We start from the raw sequence: 23,191 nt of genomic DNA on the forward strand, positions 1-23,191 counted from the left end.
AAATTCATTTGTTTTAATGCAGTTGCACATAGCAAGCTGTAAAGTAGGTTTTATGAAGCCAATAATGCAGATACAATACTTGAGGAATTCCTTTTGGTTTGGTTGTATTTATTTTTCCAAACATTTTGTTTGAGAGAAAATGAGATTGCTATCTGCTGTTTCCTTATTTTTTTGCAGGAAAGCAAAGGGTTGTTGACTTCCTCTCCCCTCCCTTCCTTCCTTCTTTCTGAAGGTACTGTACTCATCTGAAAAAAAGAGAACGAAATAATTGTTCCTGTTCTCTTTCTTAAGTCATTTGAAACACTGTCCCTGCTAGTTTTCTAAGTTTACTGCAACCTCTTCTCGGGGGGAGAGGGAGAGAGAGAGAGATTACCAACACGAGAGCAGGTAGAGCGTAGGGCAAGATTCCTTCCAGCTTCAACATCTGGTAAGTTGAGTGAAAATGCTTTTATGGTTAACTTTTTAGAAGTGCAATATATATCTACTTTTGCATTAAGAAAAGGCATTTATCAGATACACATTTAACTGATAAGACGATATTGATCGTATACATTGACAAGCAGTATATTTATTCTACAAATATTTCTAATCTCTTTTTTAGATACTAGTGATAACAACGTGCGGTTTAACAAACATGGAAAAGAAAGTGTTTTCTGCTAAGGCTGATAATATTCATAACATAATCTGCTGCGCATTTTGCATGTAGTGACTCTACCAGAATCTTGTGACAGGCTTCCCTCACTTTATCCTGAATGTTTCAGCAAGCTGCACTGGGCCACTGCTGAAATAACGAGAGAAGCTGTGTTATATGAAAATTGATGTATTTCATATATCATCTGCCACTCCGGAGGTCTGCGCCAATCTGCCAACCTGTGCTACGTGGAGAGATGAGTTACTAGGTCTTCTTTTTCCTTCAGATGGTATTGTGTTTATGATACTACATGTTTATCTCCACTCATCTGTGTATCTGAGTAGTCTAGAATGAGTGACATTTAAGATGTGCTAAGACATTTCCATGTTCTCACACAAATAAGAAAAAAAAAGTAAGTAAGTTGCTGTTGCACGGTACTTAACAACACCAGTGTAGGATGGACTCGGAAGTTGTCTGCTTATTTGTCACTTGTATTGTTGTAGATATTGATAGATTTTTTTTTTCTTGTTGGGCATAAATGTTGCAGAACCATCAGAGCAGAGCGTGAAATTAATGATTAAACGTAAGAGTATGTTTCAAATAGTGGAAGAGAAAATCCTCCCCCCACGCTTTTATAAAAGCAGGATGCAGTGGTGGGAGGAAGAATTAGGACAGGTGATGATTTCTCCACAGAAGGAGAGCTTGGCCATTTTCTGTCCCGTTCTTTATTCAAGCTCTCCAAAGTGCAGGATGCTTTGCAGGGTGTCCAGAGTCCAGACAGAGCAGTCCTGAGTGGCAGGCAGGCACCACGGGGACTGGTGGGCGACCTGACTGGGCCTGTTCTTGTGAGGCACTTGTGTTGCTCTCCCACCTCGACATCGCTCTCAGCAATCAGTCCTTGCTCAATGAGCAGGCAGAATGGACTTTCCTACCCTTCCATCTGGTACATGTCTGCAAGTGTTTCCATAGGAAGGAGTGTTCTGCCCAAAGTCAGCCTGATTCCTTGGTAACTTGTAGATTGTCTTCACTATAAGTGCAGCAGTCAGAGCCTGCTACTGAACGCAGCATCCTTCTACAATGTTGTAGCTCAGTGTTTGGTTGAGTTCCATCCAGCCTGGTACCAGTTGTTAGGCTTACATGACGATATTTGTCCCACAGAGAATTCTTTGCTAATAGCAAGAAAATGCCACATATTGCCATGAAAAAAGCTTCCTACATCTGTCCCTTGGTATACCTGGGTTTCCATTTTGCTTGTCTAAATATTGATTCATATTAAGTAGTGGGCTTGGTCAGCAGTTTTGACAGCTGCATGTCAAATATCTGGACACTCAGTAGAAGAGCATCCTAAACATTTAAAGACATTTAAGCTCTGTGTTTGGAAGTCACTATATTCTCTGTGGTTTTGTTTTCCTCATGCCGTGAAGTGTTAGTCTGGATTGCAATCATCTACATGTTTTGATGTGATTAGTTCAGAAGTTCAGTTTACCTTGTAGGTAGAACTGGTTGAAGATTTTAGGTATGGATCCTGTTTTTGAAGATACTAAACTTTAATGTATTCTTTATTTGGACCATGTATATGATAAGTTCTCTGAGAGACTGTAAAAAGAAGGAGATTGTCTGAAATACATAATAAATATATATGTGCTCACACTCATATTGCATGGGCAAGAGCAGATAATGCTATTTCTAAACCCATTCCTTAATAACAAGTGCAATGAGAGATCATTTTAATAGGAGTGATAAGTGATAATGAAGTAATAATGAAGACTAACAGTGAGCTTTTAAGATTCTTAGATTTCATCTTTGAGGTCCCCTTTTCCTTCAAATAATATATTCTCTCTGGTGATTTGGAGCTTACCCGCTTTCCTTAGGTATATATTATCTTTAGGATAACTGCAGCACTGTTTAGTATAATGATTATTTGTAATACCACCAGTACCTTTCTCCAAGTCTCAGGAAGAGGTGGTTTTGGGCTGGTTTGATATCCTTTTCCCACCTTGTTGAGATATAGAAGGGTACATTCTGAGGCAGGCTAAGTATCCATCTACAACCAGCTTGGCATGAATTAAATGTGTATGAAACAAGTTTTCAGTTATTTTCCTCAATGTGATCAAAAAGAATAAAATTCGTTGAAGCAAAAAACTAAGAATAAAAAGAGAGATGTTCATATTTATTTTGCTTAAAAACTTACTACTGCTACAGCTAAAAGCTGTATCTCACTATATAATCTACATAAATAGTCACTCAGTACATGCATTTCTGATTAACGTTTTCCCATAGTCTTATATAAAGCCATTATTTCAATTTGATTTGTTCTCAATTACAATGAAATAAAATGTGGACAGATTTTACTTGTTTTTCTGAAGAATGAATAAAAAAACCCTTATGCAAATGATGGCAACAACAATATGGAAACAATTTGTAGCCTATGGAAATCCCAGGTTAGCACGTCTGATTTGAAAAGCAAAGAAACTGACAGAAGTCTTCCAGTAAATGATAGTTGACCTTTTGTACTTTGGATCGGATTCTTTAGTGGGTTTGGGATGCAGAATACTAGCATTGAGCTGTATTCCCATTACCATTTTGAAGTCTCCATTATAGATTTTTGACCAGGAGAGAACATGAATCGTTGGCTTTTAATGAGTCCTTATTGTTTTCTCATTCTTTCAAACAAGTACATATTTCTAATAGCCTTAGGACTGTCTAGATGTAGAGCAGGCACTGGTGTACTGAGAGGTACCAGATACATCCCACAGATTCACCCGTTGGCTTGTCTTTTAGGTGACATTTTTAATAGTTCCAGATAGACATCCATTATTTAGAATGAACAAAGCACAGAGGGATGAGTCCTGGTAGCAATCCAGGACAACAGGTGGAAGAGTACAGATTAGCCCAGATAGCACTTATTCTGTTTCCAATCTATGATTTATAAATCCGCAATTATGGAGGACGTTATCTGTCTGAACGGACCACTCCACTCACACAGATACGTAGGCAGAATGTTGCCCTGAAAAACCAAAGCAGTGAAAGCTGTGTACAGTAATAGGTTTTTTGTATGATGATTATTTAAGGATACAAGTCAGCCAAAGGTGTGTAAGGAAACATGGCCTCTTATTAGTTGATCGGAAATTACACATCGTTTCTGAACACTTGTGCGTGTCCCTGAGTAGAAACTGATCTAATGAAACAAACTTCTCATTTGAACAGACCTTACAAGTGCTGTGTGGATTGCTGTAGATAGTCAGTTGGACTGATTTTTTAACACAACAAATGTTTTCAAATATACTAAATATTAAAACAAAATGAACATTTTCCATTTAAATATAGTAGTTATCCCTATTTTTCCTTACCACCTCCTGAAACCATTGAAAAGGAAGGAATATCAGCTTGAGGAAGAATTATAGCGACAATATGAAATGTTTAAAAAGAAATAAACAAAAAGAAGAAAAAGATTACTCCTGACTATTTGTTGAAAAAATTGTATTTTGAAACCAGGACTGTAGCTCTCCACTACTGTAAAAATTCCATCAGAATTTTATGCATGACATTCAGATATTCACCCAATGACGATGACTAAGTAAATAATATTTGTTATTTAAAACACATATTGAACTCCATGCTGGATGTCTTTTTTTCTTCAAATCTGTCTGGCAGATATGAGTCCTTCTTACCTGGCTTTTAAAATGCTAAAGATCCAGTGAAAATTATTATTTAACCTTTGTTTTGATTCCTACTAAGCTCAATAATTTTGCAAGTTGTTTTTCTAAAACAAATGGCCTTCTACTACTGCTATCCTCATTGTGATAAGCCTAACATTTTCCTTCTGAACTAACAACACCTGATGTGTTGTAAAGACCTTCAATGACACTGGAAGAAGTTAAGCTAAGCAATGAGTTATGAAAAGAAATTATTTTCATACTCTGAGGGTTATGGAAAGAAATTATCCGAATACTTGCATTTTTTAACTTTCACTCCCTATTTCCTCTTTCGTATGTTATAAAGAAACATTATTAATTATTTGAATCAAGGATGAAAGAGTTATTGCTCTTGCTTTCTCTCCTCTCTTTTCTACTATGAAAGATGAAACACCAACACATTTTTTCTTACACTTTGTGGATGTGTGTAAATTCATGTGTAAGAATTTTGGTTTGATTTAAAAGAAAAATCTTATGTCAAAAGTTATATTTCCTGAAAATCTACAGAATTCATAAAAAGTAAACCTGCAAGCTTCCAACTTCCTAGCTTCTTACACCTTATAGAAATGTCGGAATTCGATGAACACTTAGAAAAGAAAATGTCAGTTGAATCTGAGGATTCATTAATTACAACATCTACAAGGTAAACCAAGACTCATACATATATAACATCATTTCTTACTAATGAATTAGATGAAAGTAGAAATGAATTGAAGCTAAAAGTACAGCTATGAACAGGGTCATACATTTCCAGTTGTTATTCTTAAACAATGCTGTACTACAAGTAATGCAAATGTGGAGCAAAGAGGCGTTAATTACACAGTCCTCTGCTCGGAGGCCAGATGAGGTATAGAAACCAACAAATTTCTCTGCATATGCAGAAATCCAAATGGTGTTCACAGAGTGAAGGGTCTAAGGGAAGCAGGTGTAGTGACTGTAGGATGGGAGCAGGTGGCTATACCTCTTTTCATGGAGCAGCTTATTCTTCCCATGCCAGACGCCGAGTGCTCAGAGAAGCAACCAGTGTTTTGACTGGGAGTGACAAGATGACTTCCAGTCTCCTTCTTCACTGGTTCCCCAGTTGTGAAAAAACCACTTATGCTTTAATTTTCTGTGTTCGGAGTTGCAGTGTAACTTTTGGCTCTTTTTACAGTGGTGAAGGACTTCTTGATTTGCAAAGGATTCTACACTGGTTATGCTACTGTACATCTGGAAATAAATGTTTGAAATTCAGAGGTTTTGTATGGTCTTTGAAACTGGAAAGACTTGATGTTCTTAGTAACACTCAAACTGCTAGATTTAAACCAAATTTATATAAACCCACTAAAAACATATCAAGGAAGAACACATTGTGGAATATAATTAATATTTCAGGTTTTGTCATCTCTCTTGAGTTGGTTTCTAAAGCAAGTATCCCCTTGTTGTTCCAGCTCCAGAGAAAATTTATTAGAAAACATTCTTTGACGACGGGATATCTTTCATGTTACACTTCCAGATAGTAGCATATTTTTCTATTTATTTGTCTACTTTTTCTTACAAGTATTTAGAAATAATGTAATAAAAGCAGCACCAGAAGGTGAGGAGAAAAAGGATGACATGTTTCTAGAGCATCCATCAGCTTGCAGAGCTTGTTGGAACCATCTGGGAGGCTCCAGCTCAGTCTAGGTTGGTTGGCTAATGCAGATTTCTGAAGCCATGAACAGCATCCAGTATCAATCTGAAACTATTGCCTTGTGACAGGAATTACAAGAAACTATAGTAGTCCCCCTGGAAGAGCAAGTTGACCAAAATGTGCTCTTAAGGTTTACCTGTATGAGTGTTACATAAAACAGGATTTCTAGGTGATGCTCCTTTCACAATACGTAATCAGCAAGGTTCCCACAACTGTTATATGCCTGTAGGTAGCATTTTTAAGATGCTACGGAAGCAGTCAAATGCATCAGAGAGTCGATGCTGACTGACTCTTCCTCCAATTCTCCTCTTCTCTGTGCCAAAAAAAAAAAAAAAAAAAAAAATCAAAACAGTAATCAAAGACTTTTGATTTCATTAATTATTATGATTATTTTTTTCCTATCCCGCAAAAGGGGAAACCTTTCTATCTACAAGTGAAGAACTGAGTAGAAGCTGCTGGACTCTGCAGGCAAGTGATCAGGACTCAGAATTCTCTAATGACTTCAGAGAAGATTTGCACTACTAGACACACAAAAAATTGCATGTACAGGTACCCAGAGGAAGGCACTGAACATGGTCAAGACATGATTCACACACATGTTTACCCTTTGGTACTGTTCCCCAGATCATTGCCTACTGTTTGTAGGAATGGATTCACCTGCCATTCCTACTGAAACACAACAATAATTTCTATAAAGTCTTCTAGGTTTTTGTATATGGCACTTGGCATATTTTTCAGGTAAAGAGCCCCAGATAGAATGATTTTATTTTTCAGTTTATATCAGGGATGAGATTGAGAGATTCACAGATGTTGGATGGGCTTTTGGTTTCCTTTTTCTTGTGGTGAAATTCCGAATTGAGTAAATAGTCAAAATAAGTCTTTGCCATCACTAATGGTGATGAATTAGTATTAAAGTGGTTTTAGAAATGTTGGAAATGTCACATTTCAAACTTCAACTTTCATTTCAAATTTCAATATTGACTTTCATCTTGTTTATTCCTTTTATCTTTTTTTGGCAAAAAGTAATTACTTATTTGTTTGTAGCTTTAGACTCTTCCAGTATCTGCTGATGACATTTGGCTAAGACTGAGCTGCCATTCCCACTCCGTATGCTAGTTTGTTGAATTCAGTAAAACTGGCATTTAAAATCTGTTTCAGTTTAAAATAATTAACCTCAAGAACTCCTCCCTGTTAGTTGATTTACATAGAGGGTTTTTTTCCAAGTGATCAAAATCACAGAAACTATCTGAAATTTGTTTTAAATTTCAGATTTCTTTAGTTGTGGAAACAAATTAGTTCTTATTTTTTAAAATTATCTAGAAGTTAGTAAAATAATTAAGTGCTATATGCAGGATGCATTTTGGGAATCAGAGAGAGAAAACATTTACTTCCTGCTGTTCAGTCAGTGCAAAGAGTCAAGTCTGGCACCACAGGCGAAGGGCAAAGCCAGAGGGGATTACCATAAATTACTTCCTTGAAGACACTTCATATAATAGTCAAAAATACCAGTTAGAACTGGAACAGAAGAACTAAGCACATTGTTCTTTAAACATCATGAAATAAATTGATTTTAAAAAATGATTCCTCACTTGCATGCAATTATGAGATTTATGTGAAGGTGATCTTCCTCTCGAAAAGAAATACATATTTTAGTTCTGCATGGTTTGAATGCTTTAATACAGATTTTATGCCCAGGCAGCCTGGAAAGCAGTGCTTCCTAGTTGAAGCACAGGCATATCAGAAGTAGTTCCCTCCCGCTGCTCCAGTATTTTGCCTTAAGAGTAATTTTCATTTCTGTGTTGTTGCTCATGATTCTTAGGTTTTTTATTTTTTGGATATCCTATGACTTGGATAAACACAATAGTGTCCTAGGAATTAAATAGCCATCTCAAATTCTTTTGCTCTATTATTTCCTTTTGAACTTCTCTTCAGATGGTAATTGCTAAGTCACTATGAAGTCAGCTTAACTGTGAGTAGTAGAGTTTAATAGGATTAATCAGTTTCCTCAGCAAAGTAGCTTTTCCAGAAAGAAGTCTGTTCAAACTTCAGCTGAAACCCCATCTGTTTATACATCCTAAATGACTTGGAAATTACTTTTAAGGAACTGGACACTGAAAGAAGTGTACAGAGGCAGATATATTTTTTCTAAATGTGTCAATTTCTGGATGAAAAATCCTCTTCTTTCAGTTCTTGTAGGACAATGCATGCTTTACTGTAACACAATGCTTGCCATTTTAGCAACCATCAGTTTGTCTGTGAATTTTGAATGGAAAGAAGCAAATTGAAAGAAAAATAAATATTAAAAGCAAGCTCTCGGTCCTGTTGATGAGTAACAATATTCTCCATGTTTAACTAAAACTAGACTTTCATTAAAATGTAATCTGTTATGGAAAATTTATTTGAAGCCTCTACTCTATTATACTCTTTTTCTCTGCTTTTCTCCAAGCAAATGCACACATTTTAGCAGCACTTTTTTTTTACATACCTGCTTATTTGCAGAACATTCAGGAGATATTATTTCTTCCTCCTACAGTAACTGCTAATGGTGTGGGAGCATTGCAGTGGGCTGACTTGAGGAACCAAGGCTGAAGGTGCCCTTCAGCTACCCTTTAAGATAACAAAGTTCTGGGAGGAGACTAGACCATCTCTCTGGCCTCCATAGAGGTGATAACGGTACTGGGACTGCAGTAGGAAGGAAAGCTCAAACTATTTCCTTTTAAAAGGTCATGAATGCCAGGGGAAGATTTATTTTCAAAACAATACCCCAAGAAGAACAGCATGAAGGTTATGGAAGGGCATGTTTTTTTGTCATTTAAATTCCAGGTTTTCTGCATAGATCCATTATTTTTTTGAAATTATACTACCGTAAATCTCAGAAGCCCTTTCTTTTGAACTTCACTCTACAGAATTTAATGACTGCATTTCGTAAGTGGAAAGATTCTGTCCAAAGCTCTTTCAAGAACTCAACATTCAGTTCAGTATTACTATTTCACTACCAGATCACTCCTTATATTTATATTACTTATTTATTCTTCAGTTCACATCGTCTTTTAGTATCTGAATGGTGAGAAAAACAAACAGACAAACACTAAAACTGCATTATTGTAATTTGATAACTTTCCACAGGAAAAAATTTTTAGTGCATATTATTGTGCCAAAAATGCACAATTCTAATTTGCAGCAGCAAATACATGAGTAGGCAGGAAAAAGGGATGTAGTGATAGGACCTCTTTAAAGAGTTGTTAAAGTGGCTCCACATACTTTATAAGGGCAGCAGCAGATCCATGGTTCCAGTTTCTGACATGAGAGCTCTTTATTCAGTTAAGAAAAGGAAGAGGTGTATCTTACTGACATTGCCTTATAATAGCCAAATCTCAGATCCTGTTCTCAGATATACAACAGTTTTTCCATAATGATTTCACAATGATGTGGAAGAGACCATGGACAAAATTAAGACTGTTACTTAGGATGAATTGCTGCCATCATTTAATTGAGTGGTTAAAGTAGGTGGGCAACTTGTAATTGCTTCTAGTAATTACTGAGGGTAGGGTCAAGTTGCATTCCCAAATGGCCTGCTAGTACCAGCTAAGCTTTACACACATGAAGCTCTGCCTTTATGTGCTTCTTGTGCCACTGCACTGCCCAGTCTGATCTCGTCAGCCCTGAAACCTGCACAGAGTCTAGAAATTCAGTATATCCATGTCCAAAGATTTATATGGAACTGAATGGTATCAAATCAGTGCAAAATGTAACAGCCATAAAATCAGAGACTTTGATTCTTTTCCCTCCACCCCCTAGGGAGATTTGGATCCCCACTCCTCGTCTCTTATTGAAGTACCCTATCCAGACTCCTGGGCTGTGAGGCTAACTGCTCTACATCAGAGGACAATTACACAGCCAAAAATGGCACTGCTGAGTGCTGGGGAGTGGAGAGTTCAGGTGGGATGGTTAGGGGCTGTAGACAGCATCCTGTCTAGAGGTAGATCTGGGTCTTCCTCCATGTGTCACTTCTGCAGTTTTATTGAGAAGTTGCAAGTTCAAGGCACCTCACCCTCCTGAGTGGTGCAGTCAGGCTCATTTCAGTTATTCTTCCTGGTAGCCCTTTCTCTGCAGTGCTGAAGGATTTAGTATGGTTCAATGCAATTTTCCAAGGTATTTTTTTTGGTCTGGAACTTTCTCAGTCTAAAGACAGACCTGTCCTCTTGTCCTGGACCCACGCTCTCTGCACTCAATCTTGCTTATTTTCTTTCTTTTCATAACAGACAAAAGTAGTCTCGAGTACCAACGACAATTTCTTCTTGACATAAACACACATGTGTCTTCAAAAATGGCTGAGTGCCACGTACTGGTCAGACTGCTTGAGGCAATAGTTCACTTCTGTGTATCCTCCCAGATTCACAATTTATTCAGACTATGAAGATATTTACCTTTCATATTTTTGGTGAAAAAAAACAAGAGGGCATTTTACATAAAAAAATGCCAGCCAGTAAAACCAGGTATTTCAAAAGTTATCAGCAAAAACAGTTCAACTGTACAGCATCAAAAGATCTGTTCCTAAAGATTGGAGAAACTGCATCAGAACAGAGTCTGTTATTTGGGAAGTGGTAGGGAGATGGAAAATGGGGCATGAAAGGAATGACTCACGGTATCTCTGATACCGTGATACCGACCATAGTCTCTTTCAGGGTTTTTTAAGGATAAGCAGTAAAAGCATTTCAGAGAGGTATAGATTAGAAGAGAATAAGTGGGCATCTCTCCTCCCTTTCCTCCCTCACACTGCAGTTCTCACTGTCCGGACACTGCTCTGGCTCTCTGGAGGCACAAAACATTTGAAGATACCTCACTTCCCCAGGACACAGCCCCTTATCTCTGTATGCTCCTCAGCCTCTAATAAAAAAGTTGTCTTATATCATCATACCGTGTTTTCATATTTTCCTAATTTTTATCAAAATCTATCCTTCCTGAAATACGAAAAACAATCAGAGGTCACCGTCCTTAGACTGGGAAACCTTTGAGCCACAGACAGCTTCTGGTCCACAGACCATGAAGCAAAGTTTTCACTGTATCCTTTCTTGTTTTATTCTTCACAAGATTTTGGTTTAGTCACTCTAATACCCAGAGCTAACACAGCTGGTTTTACACCCTTCTGCACCTCACCAGCACCTCATTTTCAGATTACACTGATCTGTGGAGGGGAAATGAAAGGTGAAAAGTTGGGCCAGAGCTGCTGTAGGCGGAGATGGACAGAGTTATGCTGTGGACATATTTTTTCCCCCTTGCTCACTCCAACAAAACCTTGAATGTGCTGTTGGTAGCAGAGAATCAAGGAGATGGAGGTATTTGGCTGAGGACAGATGACCTTTGTCCCCTTAAACATGTATAGACCTGAGAATTTGCTGTAGCTTGCAGTCTCCCACCATGCATGCTTGTGGTTTGGGGTGACTTTATAAATAGATAATGTTTGAAAGCCTTTGAACTTAACACCTACTTCATAAGCCAAATTATCTACATGTTGCTGATCATTTTGGCAGATAGAATAGAGAAGCAGAGAGGGTGTGAACACAGATGGAATAGAGAAGTGATGAGGGAAGGAAACAAAAGAGAAGAACTAAGAAGACTCACAAAGCAGAAGAAAAAAAAGAGAAAGAAGGATGAGGAAAAGAGAAATAAAAGCTAAAATAGCAGCAAGAACAAATTGTATTCAAAAGTCACTTTATATGTATACTGAAGCAACTAGGGACGGATAGGCCATGAGGATGCAATACTGATAGGGTCATAACCAGTAAGGCCCTACTGCAGATTCCAGTGGTTAATGCAGCCTCCATGCAACTGTCTTGTTATGCAACAAAAAACCAAAGAGAATGGTACCCAAGTTTGGCTAAAATAAGGACAAAGCATGCTTAAAAACAATGACAGGGAAAGCAAAGCATTTTGATAAACAGAACAGACCACTCATATTGGAGGGAAGGAAAATATCTACATCTACCTCCTTACAACTCCCAGCAATTTGCTTTGAATCTAATCAGTGCTACCACTGAAAAGCAAATCATGCAATGAACCACTCAACAAACATATCTAATGTGGCAGTGAAGGTGATAGGACTGTTTAAGATTCTCAGTAAAGAAAAGTTCAGAAGCTCATTTAACATTTCCATTTAAGTATAAAAACAAAACAATGATTTGTAAGTTATAAAAAAGTGAGCATGTATTTATTTTCATACTGCTTTATGCTTATTCTCTATTAAAAGAAATACCAAAGTAGCTATACTTCTGTAAAATTACTTCTAGTGCCTTCCTCCCTGAAAACTTATGAGACAAAGGAGTTGTGCATATAACCAAGATGAATCCAAAAGCCACTCTAGGGGCAGTGCTGGCAAGATGTTTCCCAAATGCTTGCATTTCTAAGTTGAAAGAAGTAAGAACAATGTAAGTTAAAATGTTAAAAGTTGGGAATTACAAAGGTGAAGTGCAGGGAGATCCTGAACAGCTTTCTGAGAAAGAAGATGCATTTCTTCATATTCGTATTGTCTCCCAGACTACACAAATGCAGATACGTTAAGACCCTACAGCAGTCAAAATATCAAAAACGTTCAAACATCAGACAAGAAACAAGGAAGACATGCCAAAACAGACTCAACAACAAAAAGAGTACTACATAATGTATAAAAGATATCTTAAAAAGCTCATTGCTTGTTGCAGGTGATTATTGTGTCTCATTCGGCTGTTTAAATGTCCAGTATTTTAAACAATCAAGCTTCTTGCGTATGTGTGATTTCCATTATTTTTTTGTTAAGATATTGCCACAGGATAGCAGGAATTTATTTTCATATGTATACACTGAATTTGTCAAAAGTATCAAATTTTGGTCATGGCATAAATGAGTTCTTATCTCATTGGACAACAGAGACTATAAAAAACTGCAAATTGCAAAACTGAAATTCATGAAGAATGAGTTTCAGAGTTTATTGGAAATCTTGTCATAGAATTACCAAAGTTATTAGTCTTACTTTGCTAAACATTTGCTGAGATAAAAATGTCTCTGTTGGAAAGAAGAAGTTTCATCCCAAAGCCTGATATCAGCAGATGAAGGTAATTTCCCAGGGAGAAGTGAAAAGACATTGAACTCCTTTGTACTATCATACTAATGTAGGAAGAAAAAACTTGATCTGGTCCACTTCTCATTTTCAGTCATTCCAGGATGTTTTCACGAATGATTGCTTACTTGTCCCCAATTCCAACTGTATTAAGGATGGCAATCCAAAAGAGGAAGAGAAATATATGAGGGCTGCTCCGAAAGAAATACCTTCTGCTTTAAGATGCTGGCCTATGACATCAGCGGCAGATGTTGGTGGTATAGCAGCAGAGGTTGAACCTTTGCACCAATATTCCATTACATGTTGTTGCTGTGTGACAGATGGCAGCAGAGGGGCACTCTGACAGAATGGTGTCTGGCATGGAAGTGTATGTAAAGTAAAGCCGTGTCACTGAATTCCTCCGTGCTGAAAAAATGGCACCCACTGACATTCACTGATGCTTGCTGAATGTTTATGGAGACATCAAGTGGATGTGAGCACAGTGAGGCAGTGGTTGTGTGTTTCAGCAGTGGCAACCAGTGTCATCTCCGCTGGTGACAACTGGTAAGAGTTTGGCATGCAGGCTCTTGTTCATTGCTGGTGAAAATGCATTGCTAATGGTGGTGACTGTGTTGAAAAATAGTGTTTTGTGGCTGTTCTTTTCTATCTGTATATATTCTATCAAATAGTGTTATTGTGCTCTTTGTTGTATATTACTGTATACTCAGCATTTGTAAACTGAGCCCATTTGCATTTGTGTACTTGAAAATGTGGCTACTGATGCATGGAAAAGATGGATGAAAAGCACACCTTGCACAGCCTTCTTAACTAATAAAAGAGTAGAGTTGACTCTGATCTTAGGGAAGAGCTGGCTTAGATTTGATCATTATCTTTTACCTCCTGCCCTCCTCTAATGACTGCAGTCATTAAAGCCTAGAGAAAATAAAATGCCTCAATTTGAAAAAGAAGCTATACAAATAACCAGTTGTCAAACAATGTAACCAATACCTAGAAAGCCTAGTATGCTATTTTGAGCATATTTGTAGCACCTACAGTATTCCCTGAGGTAGTACTTACAAAGAATCTGATTTATACAAATGCCATGCAGATGCATGGATTTTACAGGTACAGAAAATTACCATAATCTAATCCCACTTTGCAAGGCCATATAGCCAGCAAAACAGAGAAGACATACTTGATAGCTGGAGGTTAAAAAAAAGTGCACTTCATTATTTTCCAACTTTCTGAAATTATGAAACTTCCAAAAGAAAAGGAAATGACAAATGGCCCCCCATTGTTGTGGGACATCACTCATATACGCAGGAAGTAGCATGAAAGAAGATATGAAAACAACAAAAAGGGAAAGAAAAAATGGCTTGTGAAGGGTTTATGTTGCCTTTGAAGAAGGCATCAGATGTGTACTATCTGAAAATCACTTGGTTACAAGTAATGGATATATTCAAATTTGTGCAGGTGTTCCAGAGATTTTCAGACTATGGCAATACTTCAAAGCAGTGTAGTTTTGGTAGGGAACACTGCGTTGGTGCTGAAATGAGATGAATTCAGTGTAGGAAAACCCCTTTAGTCAGATCCTGCAACTGATGCAAGTTTTGCCTAAGTAGCGAGTAAGTGAAAAACAAGTAAAAACTTTGGTATTTAGTTCAACAATTGAATGACTGAATACATTTAAAATCAGAAACTATAATGAAGGTGAAATGAATGAAGGAGATCCCATAAAACCTATTAAGACAACCATAGGCACCTCTGTAGTAACAACGATCCATTGAAAAACACTGTTGGTTGCTCATTAAGGTTCAAGGTCTCCAGCTGCTCAACTTTGGCCCAAGAAATGTGGTAGTGTGTCATTTGTCACTGATTCTCACTAAATCCTACACAGGAGCAGATGTTAGATTTCAGTCTTTCCATACAGCTGCCAATATTCAGGCTTGGGAGTAGAACAGAAACACTCTTACGGTGTTCTCTTATGTTAAAGTTTCGGCAGTCATATATGTTCATTTAAACAAAGGTTTTCTCTTTCAGCTAAGAGAAACCATTCAGCCGACTCATCTACCTTTAGGCTTCCTACACTCTGCTCTCTTCTGTCCTGTTCTGAAATAGGAAACACAAATGCAAACCTTGTACTAAGTAGCCACTTTCCCCTTATCAGAGGATACGCATCAGTTTCACTTGTTTTGGTCTCATCTCTTTCATTACAATTGTGTGTACCAAGAACAAAATCAGGACAGTAGTAGTCTGCATTTAAACTGAAGCAACTTCATAACCTCATATTTGTATTGCTGGGCTTATTATCATTCTATAGATAGAAGGCACTTTCATACAGGAAGCAGAATTCTGGTTCTACTGAAGTCTGAAGATATCGTGCTGTTGACTTCAGCAGGGATTATTAACTGGGGTGTATTACAGTGCGTGTGCTTGTAGAGTGAATAGCATGATTTAGACACTTTATGTTATCCTTTTGTCTTTAGAAAGAAGTACACTAGCTGCAAATGAGAAAGTAAATGGTGATTCATATTCTGTCTTAAACTCTCTTCCTCTTTCAGGGAAGCTAAGAGCATTATTAGCTGCTGCTTAGGTAGTTGTGGAGGTACTTCCAGATTAGACTATCCAAACTCCCTGTAGCCTTTCCTTTCTGAAAAGGCAGGGAAAGAGCTTATTTGCGGCTCTATTTTTCAAAACAGTGTATTTCAAAATACATTTAATTACATAAAGAGAAAAACTGTGAGGATGCTTGTCTGTTCCAAAGAAAGTAAGCTTTCTGTTTAAACTCTGGAGAGCTTATACACTTTTGCCACTGAACTTTCCAGACTATGTTTTCAAAACTGAAAATCTGGAACACTGCAGATAAAAGCTAGAACTGTCAGTGTTTATCCAGATTTAAAATGAACCAAATGTTTAGAATCACACTCCAGTGTTCTACATAGCATTCCACCCTAAATAACTACGTGCTGAAGAAGGAAAGAAATTTCAAAGTGCTTATGTAGGAAAGAAAAGAAGGTCCCAATGAGATATTTAATTCAATCATTTTTCAGGTTCTTCCTCCCTTCTTACTTATAGTTGTGTATGAAAATGGGATCAGCTACTGCAAAGTCAGGGCGAACAAAAATAATGTGGAACAGTATTATTATAAGCTTTAAGTTCTCTACTGAGGTTATTTAAAGAAGACTCCTTATGTATGAGGGAACTATTTCTCACACAGTGGTCGAATCTGCAGTCCCTTCTACAGTTTCCGCAGCATGCACATTTTTATGGAATTAAGTTCTGATCATAATGAAGGTAGCATTTGCTACAAGCAGAAAAGGAGACAAGAGGACAGGACAGATTTACTCTTCCTTCTGTGAATTTGTATATTATAGGGTCTGGCAGTTTGGAAATAAAGTAGCAAGATTATATGTATTCAGGCTGTAAATCTGTACTTTTCTTCCCCTCATGGATGTTAATTTTCTGATTACACGGAGCTTCTCTGACTGTGCTGTTCACTAACTTTTTAAACTTTCCCCCATAGGGTCCCATGATGTGTGTAGCCACGGACAGAGGAATAAAACCGTACAGTCAGTGAAAGCCAAAGGTCAGTTGTGCAAGGAGGTTGTTTCTTTCCAGTAATTTCAAGAAACTGTATAGCTTTTTTTGAAACTCTGTGTTCCAGATAGATGGAAATTTTGCATAAAACAGGCTGTGGAAGAAGGGAGGAACTAGCAGCCAGGAGACAAGAGAGCAATTAGGCACAACTCACTGTCACTTTGGCAGCATTTCAATAATCTAACAAAGCCAATAAATAACATAGCTGTGTTCTCAATTGCTAAGAGCTTTCTGATGCATTTTATACTCATTTTGTATGAAAAGAATCAGGTACACAAGGAGAAAGACATTTGAGGAACAGGCCCATATTTTGAAGGGTAGACTTAGGTCTACAGGTACATTTTACTTTCTAATTGTCTAAGACTAACATTGTTTAAAATGAAATTTGAAAAAACATTTTTCCATTCTTTGGAACAAAGTGGAATACTTTTTGGTGTTCAGAAAAAAGTCAAGCCTTTGTACAGAAAGAATCTTTGAGATTTGATGGTTCCTTATTCTGCCTAGTTACTTAGGGTTGACGAGAAAACGTAAGAGAATACATACTCCCTTGCAATCCTCTTTGATGAAATGCACACATGCGCATACACACACCTTTATATATTAAATATACCTATGCAAACACACACACATATGTGTGCATATATGTACAGTGTACCCATACATATGCCACCAGTCAATGAGCTAGGGACTGAAAGTCACATCCTGGTATAACTATTAGATATCTATCCTAGGCTAAATTTATTTTTTTGTTTGTTCTTGCACTGTCACAGGTGTTTTAACCATCATCCCTTAAGAGGTCCTACAGTTTTCCCTTCTTTTTTCCTTCTTCTGCATTAATTGATCCCTTTGCCTAAAGTTTCCATCTTAAAGGTTTGTCACTGAGCCTTCAGATTCACACAGTATTTCATACGTAGTTCCAGAATCTAACTTCCAAACAGAAGTAACTTTTTTCCAAACAGCTTTTATGCCTTCTGTTGTCCACAGCCTAAGTAGGTCACTGAGATGTGCTTTTATCTATCTTTGGAAGCTAGTTTATCCAGCACGGAATTTCCTGAAAAAGAAACACGGGTGTCTTTAGTACTCTAACCACCTTCATACTCTCCACCCAACATTTCCAAGAATGGTGCTGTAAATAGCATCAACATGTCATGAATGACAGAGGGAAAATATGTCCCATTTTCCAGACTAACCTCCTCTTGGTTGGACAGATGCATGTACACAAGCTCAGACATATACACACACAAACATTTGGAAAAGGTCATCCTCAGAGAGCCAAGGCAATAAGTAGCAACCTTGCTCAAGGTGAAGTTAAATTCATAACCAGTGTGTCAGATGAACTCCAAATTCAGGAGAAGTTCTCCAAGAGAGGCTCTCCATACAACCAATAGAATATAAAAATTTGCTGGGGGACAGTTATTAATCTGCACTGTCATGACACTAGAAATGATCTGAGCATTCTCGGGTGTCAATTACTCTGGGAACCTTGGAGACTGTTAAAATGAATTCCATGTTTAGTTTTAAAATGGGGGGGTTGTGCTCTACTTTAGAAACACAGAAAAAAAACCAACATAGATTATGTCCATAAAACTAAATGCACTTTGGAGAGTGGTCAGAGGCTTTTCCTCCCCTGAATTTGCCAGGTAAATATCACTAGGATTAAAACAAAGAAAATGAATCAATCTCCACCTTCTTGTTACAATACAGAGTGAGGGAAGCCAGGAAATACAGCGCAAAACCTGATGGTACACGGTGTCCTTAGATCACTTGGCCATTGTTTTCTCTCACAGCAGCACATGCTAATGATACAAAGAAGTTTAAAGTTTTTGGCTTTGACTTTTCATGTCACAACCATAATAAATGTGCACATTATTGTTTGTAATGCCATATCCTTCAGATGCACCGCCAATTTCTAGAGCCTGTTCTTGCACAGCCAAGGACAGGACTTTGCCCACAAATAGCCTGGCTGAGTTCAATTAAGCACAAGCATTGCCATACAAATTCAGCTGCTAAGTAGAGAGTCACAGTATAACATGTTTCTGCTACAAATATACTGTATGAGTCAAATCTGATTTAAACCACCATTTCTACCTCAGGAAGACCAAAGATTCATTGTTCTCCTCTAGCAAATTTCATTCTGCTTTAGAAGTTCTTCATCTTGTATGAGCCTAAGCAAGGCATCCTTAATTGTATTTAATTAAAAAAACAATCTCAGAACAAATAAACTAGACAATAAAGTGTTAAGCCCAGGAGAAAAGAAAGAAATAAAGATGTTTGTTCATTTGTTTTAAGGAATTAAAAAAGATATAAATATGATGAAGAACGAAGATGCAAATTGTAGCGTGGACAATACACAAGCCTCTTCTCCCTTTTCCTGCTGCCTGCAGCCACTGAGTCCTGTTACAAAGCCACACAGAACAACTCATTTTGGTGAAGAATTCAGACAGCACCTTTCACATTTCCGCTATGGCCCTCCTCCTCTTGGAGACATGGAAGGTGTCCAGGGGTCCTTGGAAGGAGGGTCGCGGAAACGCAAGAGCATGCCAACAAAAATGCCTCCTTCTATCGCTCTTGAGGGCTCCTCATCCCCACCACACAGATTTGAAGATCATAATGATATAGATTCTTCCAGTCTTCCTATGGTGTTTCAACAACCAGCACAGCCAAAGTACAGTTCCCAGATGATCGATCTCTGCAACTTTGGTTTCCAGTTCTACAGATCTCTGGAGCACTTTGGAGCCAAGTCCATTAAGCAAGAACCAGTGAAGCCCAATTTGGCATGGCCCAGTAGTCCAGCATACGTGCAGGCTCCTTATCCTTATTACACTAAAGTCCACCCTGGCTTAATGTTTCCTTTTATCGTGCCACCAAATCTTCATTTCAGGAACCCCTTTCAAATGAAAAGGCCTCCAGAGCCACCCTTCCGGAGGGCTGAAGTAAGAGAAAGTGGCGAAAATAAACAGAAAGTGGAAAGAGTAGACGTCAACCTTCAGATAGATGACAGCTACTATGTTGATGTTGGGGGTGAACAGAAACGCTGGCAATGCCCGATGTGTGAGAAGTCCTATACATCCAAGTACAATTTGGTCACCCACATCTTAGGGCACAGCGGCATTAAGCCACATGCTTGCAATCGATGTGGCAAGCTTTTCAAGCAGCTGAGCCACTTGCACACTCATATGCTAACACACCAGGGCACGAGGCCACATAAGTGCCAGGTGTGCCACAAGTCTTTCACTCAAACCAGTCACCTTAAGAGACACATGATGCAGCACAGTGACATCAAGCCTTACAACTGCAGGATCTGTGGAAGAGGTTTTGCCTATCCCAGTGAGCTGAAGGCACACGAGTCTAAGCACGAGAGTGGCCGGGAGAACATTTGTGTGGAGTGTGGTCTGGACTTCCCCACTCTGGCCCAGCTGAAGAGACACTTAACAGCCCACCGTGGCCCAATACAGTACAATTGCACTGAATGTGATAAGACCTTCCAGTATCCAAGTCAGTTGCAAAACCACATGATGAAGCACAAAGACATCCGTCCATATATCTGTACTGAGTGTGGCATGGAGTTTGTGCAGCCCCACCATCTCAAACAACACTCTCTAACTCACAAGGTAAGCCATCACACGTTGAACTCTCACCTTGCATGGCACAGAAGCACAGGGATTACAGGCTGCTAAATATATGCCCACCTCCTTGAAGAGTGGGTAACCAGCCTATAAAGCCTCATGCTGGCCCTTTTCCAGCAGTAGAATTTCATGCAGGACAGAAGTCCCAAGTAGTGCTGGCATCAGTAGAAGCTAGATGTCCCTATCAGACTTAAGAAAGTAGGTGCAAAAACATTTTGTTATAAACAAGACTTCAGTTAAGCCACCCGCAGTTGTACTCTCTCCGTTTCTGGGTTTTACCTTCAGAATGAGCTTCTGTAAAACAGCATTTTGCAAATCTATCCAACCTCAAAAAAATTTACCAGAAATTTTCTTCTGAAAAACATACATATATCTTTGATTCTCCTAACTGGTAAGTAGGAGGATATGCAGTAGGATGTGTGTGTGCAGCAGAAGAAAGTATATTACTCATCCAGTTTTGAAGAGTCATTATAATGAGACGTGTAGGGGGAAAAAAAAGACCCAAGCAAAAATCCCCTTTATACCTAAATTATCCAGGATGCCACTTAATGAAAGTGGACAAAGAGGACTGTAATCCCAGCCCATTTGTATCGAGCAACAGTCTTACCACAGCTGTAAGGAATGACAGGTATTTCAGTTCACATCGGGAACAAGCTCTGAAAAAATCCAGAAAATTCCCTTTAAAAATAGGAAATCTATATTATTATTATTATTATATATTATATATATATATATTCCATTCAAGAACGTCTGAAATTAGGCTATCCACCTTTACAAAAATACAATAAAGTAAAAATCCACATTTGAATTTTGGATTTTGTGTGAAAAACATAAAAAATACAGAAAGCTACAACATTTTAATCATATAAACACATGTCCTCTTAAAAATCCTCAGCCTCTACTTCCACATTTGCTTTTTATTTTCTCTATTTGCTGTTATACTATTTCTACTCTTTCTGGATGCTCCCTAGATTTACCATTCAAAATTCCACTAATTTAAAACCCGGTATTTTTTTTGTCATGGGAAATGCAATGCCCTTGAGCCTTTAGAGAGCTTCTGCTTCTTTGTCCACAGCTGCAGGTTGATTCAGCTGTGAACATAATTAACAGTCGTTAGCTGCCCAAATGCATCCTCAATTCAGATAACTTGATGCTTAGAATTGCTGGGCATGTTCACAGATTTAGCTTTGTAATTATCTCCGTGAAAACCACTGACTGGCACAAAAGTGACTGACATTTCAAGTCTTCTTTGTAATGAGTTCTATGGGAGGAGTAATTGCTCTTGGCACTGCACTGGTAAGCTCTCACTACCTGCAGTAAGTTATACTCAAACTCTCAAAGTGCTTTGTGGTAAATTCGTTGATTTTCATAATATCTAAATAACTCACAGGAGCTGGTGGTTAAAGCATGTACATATGACCAAGAATATTGGATTATATATCAGTGAATTGACTGCATGGCATAGAGGGTGCTAGAAATGTTCCGTAAACACAAGTTAAAGCAGGGACTCTCCATTAGGGTTAGTGTAAATTTCAAAAAGAGTTAAAAATATTTTTTCTTCATTGAATATAATATGTAGAGCTTTGGTGATATTATTTAATTACTTCTCATTTATTTCAGGTTATTTTCAATAGCAATCTGCAAAGCAGGAGTAGTTCTCAGTTAGAAACCAATGATGTTCAATTAGCATAGCCAAAGACTTCTTTGATCTCTTAAGTGGTTAACTTTTACTTTTGATCCACAGGTGTGCACATTTGACCAGTACTTCACATAAACAGTAGGGAAGGATAGAGAAGCCCTGCTACTACTTCTCGCTGACATGTAAATTTAAAGATGGAGTCAAAACTACTTGTTTTGTTACACTTAGATGTTGTTTTCCTTTTCTGCTTCTCAGATTCTTCTAAGAATTTGCCACAAAAAAAACCCACAAATCATAAGTAGAAATTACTTGAACAAATGATGTTAAAGGCAAAATAATTTTGCTAATGCAGAATGAGTAATTCATACATTGCCATACTGAAGATGAAATAATTCAGAAACTATTCAATCTACTGATCTATTTCTTCTTGTCTTTCAGGGTGTGAAAGAACACAAATGTGGAATCTGTGGCCGGGAGTTTACTCTGCTGGCCAACATGAAGAGACACGTTCTGATCCACACCAATATCAGAGCCTATCAATGCCATCTATGCTTCAAGAGCTTTGTGCAAAAGCAGACTCTCAAGGCACACATGATTGTTCACTCTGATGTCAAACCCTTTAAATGCAAGGTGAGCGTATCTCCTATGTGGCAGAGACATAATCTCACTGACTATTTCTGGGATATTACCACCTTCTGACATGATAGAATTTAGAAAAACAAGACTTGCTTATATTCTACAGTTACATTTAAATCAGCTTAAAACAGCCCGCTTTCCATTCTTGATTGAGGCTCTGCTTAGGTAGCACAAAAAAATGGAGTTAAATATCTGTGATTTGCTCCCTTCCCCTTCAGTATCTCTAACTTTAATCTTTAAGTATTGTTTTCCACATAGTGAGCATTTAAATGCCACCCCTTTCTGAGGGCAGCAAACATACCTGGCCATTGCCCACAACAGCCATCCAATCTGAAGTCTGAGTACTTAAGTTCTTAGCAGCTTCAAGCGCTGACTAAACACACAGATCAACTTGGGCACTCCACAGAGGACCATGGAGAAGCAGCAACATGGACTTCACACAGCAATGCTATGCGATTGTTTAGGGAAGAACTCACAGAAAGTCACAGGTATATAGAACTGCAGAAGGCATTTGAATGGGCCAAATGTAGTTACCAGACTGAAATTCAAGGCAGGGCATCAGTATCTTAACACACTGGCCTCTGAGATCATTTGAGAATGCCAGATCACTGCCTCCCTCCAGC

At 38.1% G+C, this 23,191-nt stretch overlaps 1 protein-coding gene across 1 annotated transcript in view; it reads left to right on the plus strand.

Annotated features, from left to right (window-relative positions):
* ZNF366 (zinc finger protein 366) overlaps positions 255–23,191 on the plus strand; it is a 31,735-nt gene continuing 8,798 nt past the window's right edge. Inside the window, exons 1-4 of the mRNA XM_021381168.1 lie at positions 255–427; positions 16,594–16,656; positions 18,957–20,278; positions 22,371–22,562. Coding sequence (XP_021236843.1) covers positions 18,977–20,278; positions 22,371–22,562 — 1,494 coding nt within the window. The 5' untranslated portion in view covers positions 255–427; positions 16,594–16,656; positions 18,957–18,976. The remainder of the gene's footprint in view (positions 428–16,593; positions 16,657–18,956; positions 20,279–22,370; positions 22,563–23,191) is intronic.

This window comes from Numida meleagris, chromosome Z (genome assembly GCF_002078875.1).
Source record: "Numida meleagris isolate 19003 breed g44 Domestic line chromosome Z, NumMel1.0, whole genome shotgun sequence".
NCBI classification, from domain to species: domain Eukaryota; kingdom Metazoa; phylum Chordata; class Aves; order Galliformes; family Numididae; genus Numida; species Numida meleagris.